Genomic DNA, 19,245 nt, shown 5'->3' with positions numbered 1-19,245 from the left:
TATCCCAAGGTGCAGCCTCTTAAACGGCTGGCTTAACCATTCCATGCAGATCTCAGCTCCCTACACCCACTTCTCCAGTTACTTCAAGGTACTTCACTCCTCAGAGTTGGGGAGGGGAAAACTGCAGTAAGAAGAGGCCGAAGGCCAGGATGTCTCCACAGCATCCATCCCTCTCTGAACTTCTCCGGGGCTCTCTGTGTAAACATATCATTACCCCAGGCAGACCCTTCAGTGGCTCCTCATTGCCCTCATGGTCAAGTCCCAGCATCATTGGCATCATCTAGGAACTTGTTAGAAATGCAAAATCCCAGCATCATTGGCATCATCTAGGAACTTGTTAGAAATGCAAAATCTCAGGCCCTACCCCTACCTCCTAGCTCAGAAACTCTGGGATGGGGCCCAGCAGTTAGTACTTTCACAAGCCTTCAAGGTGATTCTGCTGCACGCTGAAGTGTGAGCACCAGTGCCTTGGAGCATGCCTTATGAGGCCATTGGGATCTGCCTCTTCATCTGTCTTCAATCTTACCTCTCAGCACTTACTTCGCTCCTGCATTCTAAGCTGCTGCCAAACAGGGACTCCTCTGGTTCCTAGCACCCCGCACCCTGGGCTGTCTTGCTCTTTACACACTTACTGTGCTGTAGGTTTCCTGCCTCTTTACTTGTCTCTGCTCCTCAAGTGTAAACCACTTGAGAGCAGGAATTATATCTTACCAACTGTCTTATGTAATTATGACTAGCATCTGTAGTAGGTGATCAAAACATATTTGTTGAGATAATGAGTAACTGAATGGATTAAGACAATCCCTGGATTCTTTAATACATATTGCCTTCGATGCTAATGCCCCATTGCCCAATGGGAAGGAGCTGGTCTAAGCTTCCCAGTCATTCTCCTGCTCCCCCTGGGCACTTTTAGCCAATTGTGAATGGTGCTAGGGCTCAGTGAATAATCTTGAATGAAAAACCCTTTGGTTGTGCTAGAGGGCCTGAGTTCTAGTCTGCTTTGCTAACAGGCACTTGCCCCTCTGAGCCTCAGTTTCCTCATGCTGCCTGCTACTTCTCGGAGTGGCTACAAGCATCAAAGGATTCAGGATTCGACCTGTCTGACATTTCTCATCCACCTTCAGAGGACCCATAACATTGAAGGGAGGCTGAGATTCCAGGCTACAGGAACTACTCACAGTAATAGTAGAGGGAACATAACTCTTCTCTCTCCAGGTAATGGCTTAATGAGAAAGCAAAGTGCTATACGCAGAGAAAAGCCATGAGCCTTTATGAATGCATGTGTGAGTATGTGTGTATGAATGTGAATTTGCACGTGAACATGTGTGTTTATAGGACCTGAGATAGAGAGAGACAATGGGAGTGTACAGGGAATTTTGTCCAGTGTCTTCCCTTCACAGGAGAGAGAATCTGTGAGTCTGGCTTTGAACCAACTGTCTAGCGTTCCTCTAAGATTGAATAATAGTTTTCGGAATTTGTAGCTTGCTTTTTATTACTACTGGTTGACATAAATATGTTTTAAATTTTTATAAATTTTTTAAAATGACATTTTTGGATGTGTTTATTCCCAATCTAAGAGAATTTTTGCTAAACTCTGTGCACACACACACACCGTTGGCTAGCACAAAGTTGTCAAATGAAATTCATTTCTCAGACTCTGTTTTCACTTTGTTGGTTGATCATTGTGCCCTTTTTGAGTTATCTAATGCATTCTTCTGAAAGACCAGGGAACACCTGTGTTCTCTGACGTATACTGCAAGCGCCTTCCTCCTTCCCAGTTGGCGCTTGGCTCTTGTACCAGTGCTTTCAGACTGCATCATACTTACTGATGATGGCTTTTCAGGGTGGACATGTCAATCAGGCTTGTATGAGGGAATCTGTTCTTTCTTTGAAGTTGTAAGTAGGTGTATTTGGTTATAAATACAACATATGCACATGTGATACATACTTGCCTATCAGCATTTTTCTTTCAGTATGACACATGCCCATCTATCCTCTTAATATCTGTGCTGATGCAACTGCTCATTTTCCTTAACTCATAAAATAACAACTAGAAAGCCCCGCCCTCTCAGAACAGGTAACGACTACCAAAGTAAAGAACAACAGAAGTTACTGGAAGTCCCACAAATCCCCTAAGGCCAGTGAATTTACTCTTTTCCTGGTTAGAGATGGGCTCCTACCTGGGGTCCCCAGCCATGGCATGGGTATAATATTGCTGTGTGGTTCTCCAGCGGCCCCTGGTCCAAGCAGACATCCTTTGCCTTGTTGTTGCGAAGCTGCAGGAATAGGCAAAACATCGCCCATCAGAGATCGTTTGGTGGAGCTGCTGCTCAACCACTGGCCCACCATGTCTTGGTCCCAGTCTCTCGATGGGAAGGCCATGGGGTGGCCCACATAATGACCAAAGCTTGAGTCTGTGAGGTGATCACTTTAGCAGGAAAGACAGAGTCCTTCATTGGATGCTGGGGGCACCAATCCTCTGCCTGTGACACCCACAGACACATCTCCCCTATCACCAACATAAAAAAGGATCTTGAGAAGCTTTTGGACATAGGAACACTAGTCACGCATTGGTTATCCAAAGTAAGCTTCGGCACCAATATTGATTTTAATAACCCTGGCAATCATAGTTCAGCTTCTCAGCTCATTACTGGCATAGAGGCATGAAGAACAGTAATCAAAAAAGCACACAAAAGCCTTGCCATCATGAAAGCTCTAGCAACATTTATATATTCAAAAAGCATTTACTGAAAGCCTACACTGTGCCAGGCACCATTCTAGGTGTTTGGACTGCACCTGTGGAAGAATATACAAAAGTCCCTCAGACAAAACCCCAGGACCTAGGCATGTCTTTTTGGGAGCTTGTAAGAACTTACCTAATTCAGACCTCCAGGTGCACTCTTATTCTATATTGGTGTCCATCCTGCCCACCACCCTGCAGCCTCAACCAGTGGGAAAATGGCAATGGTGGTCCTTCCCATATATTCATGGTCCCCTCCGGATTATATTCTGCATGGAAACCAAACTAACCAGGGATACATCAAGATGAGGGGCAAGGGGCACTCTGTTTTTGTGCACCAAAATTGAGTCTAGGTTCAGACAACTGAGTAAATTTTTAATGACTTTGTTTTAGAGCCTATAAAAATAACACCATCTCATCGAAATAGTTTGGAAAATACAGAAGAAAGTAACGATTGTCCACAATCCTGTCACACAATCAGTTAATTTTTTCGCAATTTTTGGGCAATTTAGTGTTGTTTAGTTTTTACTAAGATAAACAACTTTAAGATGTATACAGTTTTGTTCACATTTAAGATTTTCTTGAATTAAATCATAGAACTAGGATTACAGTATCAAGGAGTTCAGTATTAAAGCTGCCCAGCTGCTTTCTGGATGCTTTAAAGTAGTTTATATTTGATTTACAGGGTACGTAAATATCTATCAGTTCTGAGGTTCACCATCTAAAAATACTGTATTGGTTAAAGGGCACAAACTTCCAGTAATAAGACGAATAAATTCTGAGTATCTATTGTGGGGCACGATGATGATAGCTAATAATATTATATTATATACTGGAAAGTTGCTAAGTGAGTAGATCTTAAATGTTCTCACCACAAAAAGAAATGGTAATTATGTGAGGTGATAGAGGTGTTAACTAACACTACAGTGGTAATCATTTTGCAATATATAAGTGTATCAAATCAACACCTTGTACACCTCAAACATGTACAATGTTATATGTCAATTAAACACCAGATAGGGAAAAAATTCAATGGTAGAGCATTCCTTTAAACACAAAGTACCAAAAGTTTATAGAGGCATTAGAGAGAAGTGATGAATCAGCTATGTTGCCTAACATTCCCCAAAATGGTCCAAAGCCAGCTATCTCTATGGAATTGCAAAGCTGGCATAGGAGCCTAACACCATAACCATAGTTCTTTTATAGATGCTTTAAGGGAATGCTTGTTGCCAATGCTTTCAGTGCTGCAAAGGACAGATTATATAGAAAAACCCAGACAATTCCTAAGTCAAAAAGTAATTCAGAGAGTTAGATTTTTGTAAGGACTCCCTTTACCTGTGTACTTTGCTTATATTTTCCTTTTTGTATATACACAAGAGCAATATGATAAAAATGTAGCTAATGAAGTCTAACAAAGCTTTTAAAATAAATATAAAATAAAAATTATAGATGATTAAAATAATTTAAAATATTGTTTGGGGAGGTAAATGAAAAGATCTTTATTTTATAAATTTATAATTAATAGTAAATTAAAATATTTTATGTTTAGTAATTATTTCCATTTTTGAGAATTATCAGTTTATTTCCCCACTGAGATCTCAAGTGGCTTTCTTATAGGTTTGCAAGAGCTCTTTCTATATTAAGGAGAGTAATGACTTTATAGCACATTCCATGTCATGATTTCAAAATGCTAGGCTTTTAAATTTTATTTCTAATGTTTATGCAATTGAATCTATCATTCAGGAACTTAACACATATTTATTGAGAGCCTAGTAAGAGCCTGGTATTGTACTAAGTTTAACAAATACAAAGATTAAAAAAATAGTCCCTGCCCTGAAGCAGTCTATGGTCTGGGGGAAAGACACAAGAAGAGCTAGTACAACGGCTGAATTATGCCCGAGCAGTGAGGAGATGTTTTTACACCATCTGAGGGGTTCAGAGACTAAGGGGAGGTGATTCCATAACATTCTGGGCTAAAGTATTAGTGGCCCAATGTTTTTGTGCACCCTGAAGTGCTTTTGCATGTAGGAAGGCAGTATTTCATATATTTAAGAGTCAGAACATAAAGCATACACATATCTTTTAAAAAATTATTGTAAGATGTTCCAGCTAATAGAGATTAATAAGACTTTAAAAATCAAGGAAAAGTGACTTATTATCTCAATGGGCCTGGGCACTGATACTGGATGTAGAGAGAAGCAGAAACGCTGGAGCTGACAACTGCTCAGAGGTATTTGTCTTCCTTCCTCACTGTACTGGGTTCTGGTGTGGTGACAAAAACTAGTAGGAGTGAGCATTAATATACAATTGTCTGAATACTGGTAAATTCTGTCATCAAACTGACAAAGTTATTCTTAAGAAAGGTATAATAATGTTTGGGTCTAAAATCCCAGATAATATTAACGAAGACTGAAAAGTTGATGAAGAGATCAGGAGAAAGTGTGTTAAAGTTTTTGTATTACACACCACTTGACCTTTCATTTTGGGGCTCAGAAATTGTTTTGTTTTGTTGCGTTATTGTTTTTGTTTTTAGAGGTTACCATAACGTTATCAAGAGCAAGACGTATACAATTTGAACGACTAGAAAGCCAAAAAATAAGCTAAGTGAAAAAAAAATAGAAAAGAACAAGGAGCATAAAACTCAGAAATAGTAATTGGCCTGGGAAAGACTCTCAAGCAGAATTGTACATGAAAATGAAGGATGCAAACTGCATGTATAGTATGAATTCATTTTGCCTTCTTTTCCCACTGCTCAGGGGTCTGGTTCTGGGGAAAAGAACCAGCAGGAGTGAGTGTTAAAAGTAGAGTTCTCCATACAAGAGATGATTGGATAAAGAAGCTGTGGTACATATATACTATGGAATATTTCTCAGCTATAAGAAGAGATGAAATACTGCCACTTGCGACAACATGGGTGGACTGTGAGATAATCATGCTAAGCGAAATAAGCCAGGTAGAAAAAGTTGAAAACTACATGATATCATTTATACATGGGATATGAACCTAAAAGCAACAAACAAACATGACAAACAAAGAGAGACTCATGGACTTGGACTATAGACTAGTGGTTACCAGAGGGTAGCGGGGAAGGAAGGTGGTAGCTGGGGTAAAAGGGATCAAATACGTGGTGACAGACAGAAACCTAACTATGGGTGGTGAACATACAATGCAATATATATATGACTTATTGTTGAATTGTATACTTGAAACTTGGTTTCATTAACCCATGTCACCATAACAGCAACAACAAAAGCATTCTAGTGATCAAAAAAAAAAAAAAAATAGAATTGTCTAAATAATGGTAGCTTTTGTTACCAAACTGAATTTGATCAGATTTCTTTCATTTAATGCTATTGTCTTTCTGACATATATTTCAGTACATGATGAGCTCAGTAAACAAAGGAGTAATAGGGAATGCCTAAAATGTTAATACAATGATCATATCTGGGAATTGTGAATTGGAGTAAGTTTTGGTTTCACCTTTATATTTTCTACAGAATGTATGCATTAAATTTATTACTTTAAAGAGATAGAAAACTTTGCAAAAACAAGACGCCCTCCCCGCAAAAAAATCAGACTATGAGCTCTATGTTACCTACAAGGCCACCCACTGTTCAGCTCCAGAGATATCATTTCCACCGTGCTTCATGTGAATGGCAGGCCATGGAGTTGTGCAGTGCACAGCCTGTGGAACTGTGCCCTGGCCATCTTCTAGCATCTTTCTATTTTTATTCTTTCTTTGTTAATACTACTTTTTCTTCTAATTATAATATCACATAAACACTAGTGATAATTGGGAAACTAGACAAAGTACCTACACAAAAACTATCTGTCTGCTATATCCAGAGGTAACTAAAACTATCACGTCCATTTCTCAATGCTATTCTTTCACTTGCTTCCATTCTAAAATAGTAGCTAATCCAATTTACAATCTTGACCTTTCCTTTTAAGAATTATATTATCAATGTTTCCTCATGTCATTAAACTTTTGTACACAGCTTTTGAAATGGCTGCAAAATATTTCAAACCGTTAATATAGTGTATTTAACTAATCTTGAAGTTAGATTCAAAATTTTGATCCAAAACAAAAAGTCACTGAGATGAAAAATTTTACTCTCAAATCTCATTTCAGATTATTTGCTTAGGATAAGAGTGAAATGACTATCATTAAGTCTTTTAATACATGTGGTTCAAATTGCTTTTTTAAAAGCTTATTTCAATTTGTGCTCTTACCAGAGGATATGTGGGTTTTCATATTACCAAGACCTTGCTGGCAAAATACCAACATATATTCCAAAAATGAATATTTGTTCATTTGGCAGTAGGAAAAAAGCTATCTCAATGTATTTTTAAATTAGTTTTAATTTCTTTGATTATGAAATAAATTAAAATTTTTCATGTGTTTTTCAACTATTTGTATTTTCTTCTGTATCTTATCTTTTCTTTTGGAATTTTTAACTTTTTAATGTAGATTAATTTCTAAAAAACAATTTGCAGGGCTCATTATGTATTAATGGTATTATCGATTCATCTACAATATTTATGGCATACGTATTTCCAGTTTGGCATATTATTTCTCCATTCAGTTGATATATAGGTTACTTTAATATTTATGAGCTCAGATCTAGTATCCTTTTCCTTTGTATTTTCTTCCACAGCTTTCATTCTTAGAAAGCCTTTCCCCTTTCAGAGATCAGATTCATATCTATTTCTGTATGGTTCTATTATGGTTTCTTTTCTTTCATTTACTGCTATAGCTCATCTAAATACACTTTGTGAGCTATAAGAATCTAAATTGTTTCTTTTCCAAAGAGGTAGGTAATTTATCCAATTGTCTTACAAATAATCCAAACTCTGCCTATCATTTTTCAATGCTTCCTTCATATTTGATCATATTTTGACAACAAAAACAATAACAACAAAAAACCCCAACCAAACAAAAAACCCCAAACCATGCTTTTATTTTGAAGAAGAAAAGACAAAGCAGTTTGGACCTATTAATAGTTACTGCTGCATGCCAGGTATTGTTCTAAGATCTCTACACATTGCAGCTCATTGTCTCTTCCCAACAATCCTATGCAGTAAGCAATTTCCTTCCCCCATTTTAGTGTGGGAATAGGAGCCGAGAAGAGCCACTCTGGGTGGCTCAAGAGTCTTCACATTTCCCTAACTACTATACAGACTGCCCCTGCAAGAAACAAGCTTCCTATTCCAGATTCCAGCTTAGGAGGGGGCACCTCCCTAAACCCTGATGGTTTAACCTGGGGCTTATTTACTTTCTATAAAAGGCATCAGGCATAAAGTAAGAAAATTCGCAGTTGTAGAAAAAATAAATACTCTAAGTCAAAGAGAGCCTTCCTAGCTTCAGCCTGGTTGTCACAGATTGCTGCAGGCAGCCCTGGAAGAAACCCAAATGCCTAGCTAATGGGATGTCTCTTCCAGGTCCAGAGCATCCACTCGGCTCCCTACGCCCTGGCCTGACTCTATGCCACTGACTCCTCATCCGAACACATATAGGAAGGAAGGAACAAGGCTTATATACAAGCACGTTCTCAGCAGTGGTGCTTATGGTATTTTAAAAATGGAAACAACATAAATGTCTATGTTTTCAATCAAAACAAAGCATACACAAAAGGTATCATCATATGTGACCATTAATAATGTTGCTGAAAAATGTTTAATGACATAAGAAAATATTCTCTGTATATTACTGAGTAACATTTTAAGTTATTAGACATATGGACAACATGGTTTCAGTAATGTATCAATTATCTAGATCTAGATAACTATATATCTATATATCTCTACATATGTAGATCTAGAGATATAGATATGTGTATATAAAAAGAATATATTTGTGTATATAAAATATATATGTATCTTTTTAATTACACACACACACACACACACACAATAAAGAAGACCATACATCAAAATGTACATATTATCTAAGGAATCGGAATGCCTTTGTTCAATCCTGGCTTCATGACTTATAGGCTGTGAGACCTTAGGTAATTTATTTAATTTCTCGAGGCCTCAGCTCTCTTATCGAAAAGCTCTTAGAATAGTGTGTGGAATATCAAAAGCACTCAGTAAGTGTCCATCGCTATTATTATTATTTTCATATTTTGCATATTTATAGCATTTTATTAAAAGTCTATTGTTTTAATGTTTAGAAAGGTGATATTATCACATCACAGAAAATCCAAGAAGCATCTGCACCCTTCTTTGGTGGTAAGTGGCTCTGCCCACAGCACTGAGCGATGGAAAGTTCTAGTTTCCACCTCTTTATATCTAACTTCCTACTCAGTGTCACACTTATGGGTCCCAGTGGACTTCAAAATCAAAATGTCCCAAACGAACACATTATCCTTTCCACACCCCAGGAAAAAGGTGGCCTACGCCCCATTGTAACATGATATTTGTCCCCTATACCAGCTGGTGAGAGCTTCTCTCTCAGGGACCACATCATCTAAAACCACTTATGAAACGAGTAAATAAATGAAGGAATGAATGAAGGAATGATGAATGACTCTGTTCCTTATTTTACCCCATCAAAGTGATCCACAACCTACTGCACAGCCATCCAAGCTGAGAGCATGTGTAGTCTTAATTACCTCCCCATATGCAACGGTGTTATTATATCTTCTCATTTCAGGGTAAACGTGGTCCAGGTACCACTGGAAATTCTTACACTTTAAACTTTTCCTTAAGGCTCTTCTTTCGGAGACATCACCTATGTCAATTCCTGGGTTCTGAAAATAGAAGCAAAGGACATTAGCGACTGGGGACCTCTGGCTGAAGAGGACAGGTGGTGTCTGTCGCCCTTGGGAAAACCATCAGAGAGAAAACTTAATTTCTGTGCATGCTTGCTCAGAAGGTTGGATTAAGGGGATCTACTATATTATCTATCCCCAAGCTAGATACTGCTGTCCTCTGAGTGCATCACACAGTCTCTATTGTTAGCTGCCCTTATTATTGCCATGCAAAAGGGATCCTGGAACACACTGGTGTGACAACCTACGTTCTCAGCTCCATCTCCTCCACATTTCCTCAGTGACTATCCGAGCTAATTATTAGAGTAATTATTTAATTAAGACAAGAAAATAGATGCCTATAAACCACCTCTTGTCTTTCTTTTCTACACATGTGTAATTTCCCCCTTTTTGGCTCTTTGTGAAGTTCGTTTATGCAGAAGTGAAAATAATTTTCCATTGCAAAGCTTGTAATGATGTTCTAATGAATAATTCACTCTGCTTTTATAAAAGTGAACCTATAATGGGCTGCTGTGTGCTGACAAGGGGAAATAAAGTAGCTGAAATATGACTCCACCGACTCAGCCACAGGATGGCCATGAGCTAGCAGAGCCAGGATGCTCTCTCCGTAGAGGCAGGCAGCCAGCAGCATCTTGGGGGATCAAGAAAAGAGTTCAAGTTATTTCATTAAGCCAAATAGTGATTTCAAAGGAAAATCCTTTTAAATGTCAAACATTACATTTCAAAGGCAAACCTGGACAGCAATATATAACCTTTTTTTAAATTTTTATTTTGTTTTTCTTTTTTGGTTGAAAGATTTTTATTACTTTTATGTGCAGAAAGCTTGACAGAGTACTCAGCCTAGTTTGGTGGCCAGTTCTTTAGCCTTTGCCTTTTCCAGCTTGGCATTATGAGTTACCGGTTTTGGGCTCAGGGTGTTGCCTCCCCAATGACAGCAGATCTCATCAAATCTGTCATTGTAATTGTCATTGTAATTGCTCCAGACAGCTTCTCCTGGCTTAGCCAGTGCTCCTTTGCCTTCTGAGTTAACTTGTGTGAAGGTGACAGTGGTGCAGGTATTCCTGGAGACCAGACGCCTCAGCCTGGCCTTTCCCCTTGATAATGCAGTAGGGAACCCCCATCTTATGGCACAGGGCAGGCAGGAAGACAACCAGCTCAATGGGAACCACGTCATGTGCAATCACTATCAGCTGAGCCTTTTTTTTTTATGCCTACAGCACTTGGTCTTCCTAGGTGGTGTCTCATCCAAGTACTAATCAGGCCCGCCCCTGCTTAGCTTCCAAGATTAGACATTGGGCTTGTTCAGGGTGGCATGGCCTAGACCATGGACCATGGCTCCCCTGGGGCATGAACCCAGGACCTTCTGCGTGTAAAGCAGATGTGCTAACTGCTACACTATGCAACCACGTCCTCAGCTGAGCCTTTTTGTTCTTCACCAAAGTGGTGACAGAATTAACCCCTGTTCGAAGGACAGGTGGCCTTTGGTGGGGCCAACCCCTTTGCCAGCTCCTTTTTTCTCAGCCTGAGCCAACAATCTCCGCTTCTTCTCTTGCTTTGTTTCTGGTCTATACTTGTGAGCCATCTTGAGCAACTGAGTAGCTGTTTGGTGGTCCAAGGCCTGGGTGAACTGGTTAATTGCAGGAGGTGCTTTCAGGTGCTTTTAGAGAATAGCCTTTTGCAGTTGCAGCTGAATGTAGAGGGGCCATTTGACAAAGAGGGTGAGGTCCCTCTTGGGCTGGATGTCCTGTCCAAAAGACTCAGAATTCTTGAGTCTTTTCTCAAATAGGGCATTTTCCACCTTCTTGGCCTCCTGCTTCTTCATGACAGCAGGGGCCGGGGCCACCTTCTTCCCGTTGGCCTTCTTTCCCTTAGGCATCTTGGGTAGCGGGAGGAAAAAAAAAAAAACTAACTCTTTGTTTTAATTTACTGTGCATGATTAATGAGAAAGGTCATTCATGAAAAGTGTGGTAGGGTACACTGGCATTAGGGACCAGAGGCTGTTTGTATTGCTGCAGAAAGCACCAAGTTAGAGTCAGCAGCCCTGAGTTCTTACAACTCTGAATAACACCACCATTCTAGGCCACAACACTTCATCTGTAAACAGGAAAAATAACACCTACTCCACTGACATCACATGAGGAAACCGAAGCAGATGGTTCCGGAGTCGTAAGGTTGTTGAGTGCTAAATGAGATATTGCAAATAAGGAACTTACCTACTTCCTAAGACATAGTAAGGGCTCAACGAGTGTTGCCTATCTATATAGCATAACATGTGAAATCATTCATGGTGTAACAGCTACAGGGCCATAGGGGGTTTTCAATGCTTAGAACATTATTTCCATAACTGTCATGAAACAACAATAATATATATTCTTTTATCCTCTTTATCCACAGACTTGCACACATTCAACTGCATTTCTGCTGTTCTGAGCTCCAGCCTCCCGAAACACAGGGACTGCCATTTCTCAGTGGGGACAATTCCAGGGCACTCTCACAAGGGCATGGCTTGGACACCTGCAGGAACTCTGGCTGAGGAGATGAACCCAACTGTGGCTGAGGGTTTGGGTGATCCCTCTGTGCTGTGGAAAACAAACAATGCTCACCAACATTTCCGTATCCCGTACTAGGCACTGCTCTAAGTATGTCACGTGTACTTAGATTTACTACTACAGGTTTAGTTCTCACAATCACCTGAGGAAGGAGGACTTGCTTTTATCCCCATTTTATAGCTGAGGAACATAAGGTACAGATGCAATATAAATGGATTTATTCAAGATCTCATAACTAGTAAGTGGCAGAGCTGGAATTCAAAGGGCTGCAGTAACACAGGAATTTTCTTAGACTATATTCTGGGCAGACTATGGAGGAGAGTTGAAGAGCCATGTAAACAAGGGATTCGGCATACAGTAGGGACATATGTCACACAGTGAGAGCAGATGACAAGGTCTGGTGCCAAAACCTTTGCACAAGAATCTTCTGGTCACAATGTATGTTCAGGAGAAGGGCATCCAGTTAATATAATAAAACTTGGATTAACACAATATGAACCTTCTAATCTTTGAAAATGGATTTCAAAATTTCCATTGTCATAGTCCCCATGTACAGCAAGGATTCTAAAACCTGGAAATCCGTGAATTCCTCAAAATGCATTTATAATTTTGCAAGTGTTAGCATATTTATGGAGAGGAACCATCAGCTTGTTAAAGATATCACCGTACTAGGGATATGGCGAGGGCTGGTGGGTAGTACCTCCAGAGGCAGGTTCCACGCTATGTACACATGAGATTTGTAATCATCCATCCAGACCTCAGCCACCCGGAGAGCATTCCTCTTGGTGTAGAAACCAATGTTGCTGTTGTATGGCTTCTTCTTCCGCTCAATATGGGCCACCCGGGAACAAGGCAAGACCTCCATGCTGCCCCCGCAGAGCCACACCTGGAGGTATAAGAACTTCATTAGCTTGACAGAGAAATTCCCAGAGGCCGCTGCCCTTCCCTGAGGCCCAAAGGCAATGGCTCAAGAGATTTAGCATGAGTGAGAAATACATCGTAATATACAAAGCCACTGAGATTTCAGGGTTGGCTTGTTACTGCAGCAGAGCCTAATCTCACCTCACTAAAATGAGGTATTTTTATAGATACAATAGTTTAGGGTATCAAAATCCAGCTCTGGGTATGAGAGGCGCATAAAACTGAGGTGCTCCACTTGACAGATGGGTTTTCTTAGTTCTCAGTAGTGCACATGAAGATTTTCTTTCCCATGTGGTTGAAGCTGTGCCCTATAAACCTAGACTGGAAAATTCAAACTAAAAACAGACTAGCTTTATTTCTATCAGCACAAAGTATACAGTGGTCTAGTTCTGCATTGTTAATATGCTCTATTTTGGAGTCTTGAAAGCACAGATACCCAGCCTTCTGGAAGCATCTGCCCCAACATGATCATGCACAGGTGTCACTTGTTGGAATATTCAGGTGGAAGGCTGAAATGATAGGTACCTTCGAGAGATGCAAAAGCCCAAAGAAGTTACACTTGCCATCCTCTGCCTAGGCGTGGCAGAGATTCTGGCTCAAAGGCCCTGCTCCCAGAGGAGAGCTAGGCCATCTAACTACTCTAAGTCCCAGGGAGGAAGAACAAAACATTTCCTTTTTTTTTTCTTTTTTTTTTAATTAAAATTATTGGTTAATAAAATCCAATAGGTTTCAAACAAAACATTTCTGATTGTCCAGAAGGACTAATTTGTGAAAATGAATGTCCTAGTACTGGTGGAGAGAGAAGGAAGGAGACACAGAGAAGTTTTGGGGACCTGTGAGACTGTTCTGCTGTGAGGGTCCTCTATACTCTCCATAAATGAGAATGCACTTGTGAGCTACCTTTAGTCTCCCAGAAACACCCACCTCAAGAATACTGGGACACTTCTGAGTATTTGTACACTTCTCCTGGGACTTCATTGATTAAATTTGGTGGCACAATTCATGTGTGTACAATCTTCTGTTTCTGTTTCTCAACTCTAGTTATACCACAGGGAAATGATTCAGCTGGAAAATTCTCCCCATCTCCAAGAATCCTCTCTCACGTTGCTCATTTCTTCAAGGAGAAGACTGGGAGCTAAGAGATTGGTGGACAGTGGATGGTCCAGACTAATTTGACTTGGGATCAATAACTAGGTGCCCCCATTGGTTGGAGCAGATCCAGTTAGAAGGAAGCCAAGTCAGAGAGGCAAATTTTGGCAAGAAGCCTATGGGGAATAGGGGCAAGAAGCCTTACAGGGTAAAGCAAGGTGGCTTAATTTCTAGGGATGGGTAATATACAAAGACACAGAGTTTCACAATCACATGGCATTTGGTAGTTTCAAGATTCAGGGAATGAATGGACAGAACCCCATGTTTATGCATTAGAAAATTTAATATTGTTGATATGGCAATACTCCCCAAATTGATCTGAAGAGTCAACTTTTAACAAGGGTGCCAAGACAGTTCAGTGGGGGAAAGAATAGTCTTTTCAACACATTGTGCTGGGATGACATGCAGAAGAATACATTTGAACCTCTACCTCACAACATACACAAAAATTAACTTGAAATGGATCAAAGACCTAAATGTTAGAGCTAAAACTATAGAACTCCTAGAAGAAAACATAAGGGTAAGTTTTCATGACCTCGAAGTAAGCAAATGTTCATCACCTGATGAATGGATAAATAAATGTGGTACATACACAATGGAATATTATTTAGCAATAACAATAAATAGAATATTGATACATGCTACAATGTGGATGAACCTTGAAAACATTATGCTAAGTGAAAGAGGCCAGTTATATAGGACCATGTATTATAAAATTCTATTTACATGAGATGTCCAGAACAAGGAAATCTGTAGACACAGAAAGTAAATTGATGGTTGCCTAGGGCTGCAGGTGGGGTTGGAGGAAGATAGATTTGGCATTTCTTTTTAGGGGAATGAAAATGTTCTAAAATTGATAGTGGTGATCCCTGCACAACTCTTTGAAAATACTAAAAATCATTGAGTTGTATACTTTGATTGGGTGAATTATATGGTATGTGAACAACAAAGCTATGACAAAAATAAATAAATTGATAGATAGATAAATAAACCCATAGAGAGATGGGGGAAAGAAATTCCAGGGCTGGATTCCAGGCTGGGGAGGCTCAGGAGAACTAATGAAAGCAAAGCAGCACTCTGTGAGTGCTGGGTATGTAGCAGGGATCACAGATGCAGATATGTGAGGGGCCTCAGCGAAAGCCGGAAACTCAGTCATGAGGACAGAGCCTCCAGGTGGGAACAGAACCCATAGTCAGGCCAACTTAGTGCCAATCCTCTGTAAGCACTTCACCTAAGGTCAGTATTGTTCCAAAGCCTAGAATGCCACTAGGCTCACAAGAGGACTCAAGTGGCCTTAGCTGTTAGAAGTGAAGGTGAGAGGGAAGAGGAGCCAGGTTGAACTCTATGTCAGACCCCAGACCTAGCCTCTTAAATAACAGGGAGCAATGTATGTGCCAGGCTTGGAGGCAGGCAGTGCAACATATCTGTCCTGTGTGGCAGAGACCCTGGTTTCCTGTCCTGGCCTCTGACGTGCGGATATCAACTAGCAAGTTCAGTGGGCATCAACTCAGAGCCACTCATCTCTTCCTGTATAGTCTGTGACAGGGCAAGTGTCTCTCAGAGTATTTGGCATTTTGTGGGTACACACCTCTGCTGGGCCCAGAAAACCTAGAGTGAATTACCATGTCGGTCACTAGCCCAGATGCCTGTAACATTGTCACAGATCCTCTCTATCTGGAGCACATTCTTGTTACCATTTTGTGCCTGCCTAGTGAGGTCTGCACCTCAGCCTGTCACCTCTAGTGACCCAGACTGGATTTAAGGTCATAAGCATGAACAATCATGAGCAGCATATCTTGTGGGAGACAGAAAATAACATCACTGCAATACTTAAGCGGCACACTACTCTGGAACTATCAGTCAGAAGAGATAATTCAAAGATTTTAAAAAATGAAGGAGGGAAAGAAGGAAAGAAGAAATAGGAGGAAGGTGGGAGGGAGAGAAAGAAAAAGAAACACACACAAACACTCAGTGAGCATGGGAGGCAAATGAGCTCAGTCCCTTGGGCCCTGAGGGTCAGCCCCAGCCCTGGAACAGATTCAGGGAAATCCTCTCTGCCTTATCCTTCTCCATTTTCCACTTCTGCAGTCTCCTTCCCTCACAGACGTGAATGGCCTCAAGCTGCCTGTTCTAGATCCCAGGATCAGCCAAATAGTTACAACCAAACACCAACCACCAAATATCAACTGTTTCATGAAATCCTCACAGATGAGGAAACTGGAGATCCTAGAGTAGGTTGTTAATAATGCCCTCAGTAAGTGGAAGAGCCAGAACTACAGCCTTAGCCACATGCCATACAACAGGCCAGCCCTTGCTTGCTGGGCACTGAAAATCTGACCCCTGCTATCCAGGCCAAGCTGACCTGTGGCCATGTACCCTCAAACTTTTCTTCCTCAGCTACAGCTTGTACCTCACTCAGGGTGTCTTGCTGCACTTCTGACCTGTATTGTAGCTGGGTGAGTGAGGGGAACAGGGTGTGTGCACATGGCCCAAGGAAGCTCAGTGGATCAGAGGTGGTACCAACAACACCCTCAAGGTCAGGAGTGTCATTGTTAGGGGTGTCAGGTTAGCCACCTACTGCACCAAGTGATCTAGCAGCAGGGCACTGAAAAGGAAAGTGGAAAGAGCCAGTGAGTCTGGTAATTCTCAAGTCCCAGAAGGCTGGGCTTTGAGTTGGCCAGGAGTGGTCACAGCAGAGCTCATGTGCTGTCCCAAGTGGTGATGAGTTGATGTGAAATCTGTCCATGGTCAAATGACTGAGCCTAGATAGTAGAAGTGAAGAAATTCGAGAGAGCAGATCGAATGTCTTTGAAACAAAACAACATGTTAGCTAAGGCAGCTGCCAGGGGTATTCCAGAAGAATTCACCTCACCTCTGACTCTACCTGAGAGGTATGAAAGCAAAAGGGGAGCTCCCAAACAGGGAGCAATCCACTTTATCCTTCTGGCAGAGGTAACGACTAGCTACGTGTGTCCCAGGTACAGCTGATCCCAAGGAAGCATCCCAAGGATCTGTTCTCCACATCACTGTTTATCAGCCAAAATGGTGAGGTCTTACAGAGACTAGAAGAAATGATACCAAAGGGAAACCAACAGAAAGGTTTAAATGAAAGACTGACTGGCACATCTCTGATGGCAAGGAGGAAGAAGAGAGGGAACTAGCTCCCTGAAAAGCACTCTGGGCCCAGGGCTCTTCCACAGAGGAGGGAGCAAGCCCTCCATATGGGCTGAAATGGGCCAGGAGAAGGCACATTATGAGCTCTGGGTCCCGTCCCCAGAGCAGGGCATCCATGGCACTGCTCTTGGTGATTCCCTGTTAGGGAAGTGAGACAAGCCATGGTTAAATGGCAACAGGTCATCAGGAGGTGTGACGACTCCAAGAACAGGTATTAATTAACTTATTCATTCAGAAAACACCCAATCGGGGCCCACTTTCCAGCATAGGAATGAAATGGGGAGTGTGAACAAAGGGGATTCTTCCTCTCATGAAGTTGATGATCTTGCAAGGGAAACACATTACTAATTGAAATTAATTAATTTTTATTAATTAAATCATCACAGACCATCAGAAAGGAAGCTAATCTCCATGAAGGAAAGCAACACAGTGCTAGAAAAACCAGCATTCAACAAAGGGATGTGGCCAATAGGCTCAGAGAAAGCGTCCCTAAAGTGGGACACTTAAAGTGAAATCTGAAGGGCTAGACTAAGCTAACTTAGTTAAAGAAGTGGAGAAAGTGGACAAGAGCCCCTACCTAGCACAGAGGCAGTTAGTACAGCTGCAATGACCTTGTGTGGGAGAAAAGATGATGTAGTGGACTGAATTCAAAGATGGCAGCAACATTCCTCCCACGGTCCTCTGCAAAGTGACTTTTTTGCTCCTCCCATCAAAAGGTTGGATCTGTTCTACCGCCTCTTGGATCTGGGCTGGTTTTATGACTTGGACTGATTAAGAGAATATAGTAAAAGTGATATATTGCACTGTCTAAGACCAGGTCTTAGGGGGCTTTGCGACTTCCAGCTTATCTCACTTAGAATGCTGAGTCTGGCATGCTCTGAAGGAGCTGAGAGTAAAAGACCATAGAGGGAGGGAGGTCCAGCCCTTTTTAGTCTTCCTGGCTGAGGCCCCGGGCATATGAGTTAGGCCAGGAGGGGACAGACATCCCAGCCAATGTCACAGAGAGAGAAGAAACAGCCACTTGATGCCAGCCCAAACTGCCAAACTCGATAATTGTGAGTAAATCGATTGTTGTTATTTTAAACCACTAAATTTGGGCTTATGTAAACTTATGTGATACACATAGGTATTCAAGAAACTAAAAGAACAGCCATGTGGCTAGAACTCAGGCATGGAAGAGAAGAGAGTAGTGTGAAAGGAAGCTGGAGGGGTAGGTGGGGTTCACACTAGCAGGGCCTGTAGGTCACATTAAGAAAACTGGTCTTTGTTCTAAATGAGAAGCTGCTAAAGGATTTGGATTAAAAAGATAAAGTATAGGGAACATATTAGCAGTGAGGAGAGGGGAGACAGAGAAAACAGGAGGATCTTACTATCATCCAGGAGAGAAACATTAGTAGCTTTGGCTAGGGCAGCAGAATAGAAATAAGGATGTGGACAGATAGAAGTGCTGTTAATAGGTAAAATCAATAGTAACATATTGGATATGGCAGGGAGGGAAAAGAAGGGTCGAGAATGTTTCCTAGATTTCTTGCTTGTGTAGCTTGCATTCACTTGCTTGTGGTAGCATTATTCACTGGTCCAGAAAGCCTGCCCAAACCTACCCAGGAATCTGGAGGCAAAAGAGACCATCACATTCAACAAAACATTAAAATGAGTATATACCATGACCAAGTAGGATTTATCCCAGGGCTACAAGGATGGTTCAACATCTATAAGACAGTCAATGTGATACATCATGTCAACAAAATTTTTTTAATCATACCATCTCAACAGATGCAGAAAAAAGCATTTGACAAAATTTAACATCCTTGTATGATAAAAACTCTTACTCAGTAAAGTGGGTATAGAAAAAACATATCTCAACATAACAAAGGCCATACACACACACACACACACACACACACACACACACATATACATGTGTGTGTGTGTGTAT

General features: G+C 41.0%; 1 protein-coding gene and 1 pseudogene across 1 annotated transcript in view; both read right to left on the bottom strand.

Annotated features, from left to right (window-relative positions):
- Nucleotides 1–19,245, bottom strand: part of GALNT17 (polypeptide N-acetylgalactosaminyltransferase 17) — a 427,244-nt gene that overhangs the window by 16,995 nt on the left and 391,004 nt on the right. Inside the window, exons 7-9 of the mRNA XM_011366965.1 lie at nt 12,766–12,951; nt 9,358–9,495; nt 2,181–2,276 (exon numbers count right to left, since the gene is read on the bottom strand). Coding sequence (XP_011365267.1) covers nt 2,181–2,276; nt 9,358–9,495; nt 12,766–12,951 — 420 coding nt within the window. The remainder of the gene's footprint in view (nt 1–2,180; nt 2,277–9,357; nt 9,496–12,765; nt 12,952–19,245) is intronic.
- Nucleotides 10,352–11,415, bottom strand: LOC105296717 (annotated as a pseudogene).

This window comes from Pteropus vampyrus, unplaced genomic scaffold (genome assembly GCF_000151845.1).
Source record: "Pteropus vampyrus isolate Shadow unplaced genomic scaffold, Pvam_2.0 Scaffold128, whole genome shotgun sequence".
Taxonomy (NCBI): Eukaryota; Metazoa; Chordata; class Mammalia; order Chiroptera; family Pteropodidae; genus Pteropus; species Pteropus vampyrus.
This window is presented reverse-complemented; position numbering and strand designations above follow the sequence as displayed.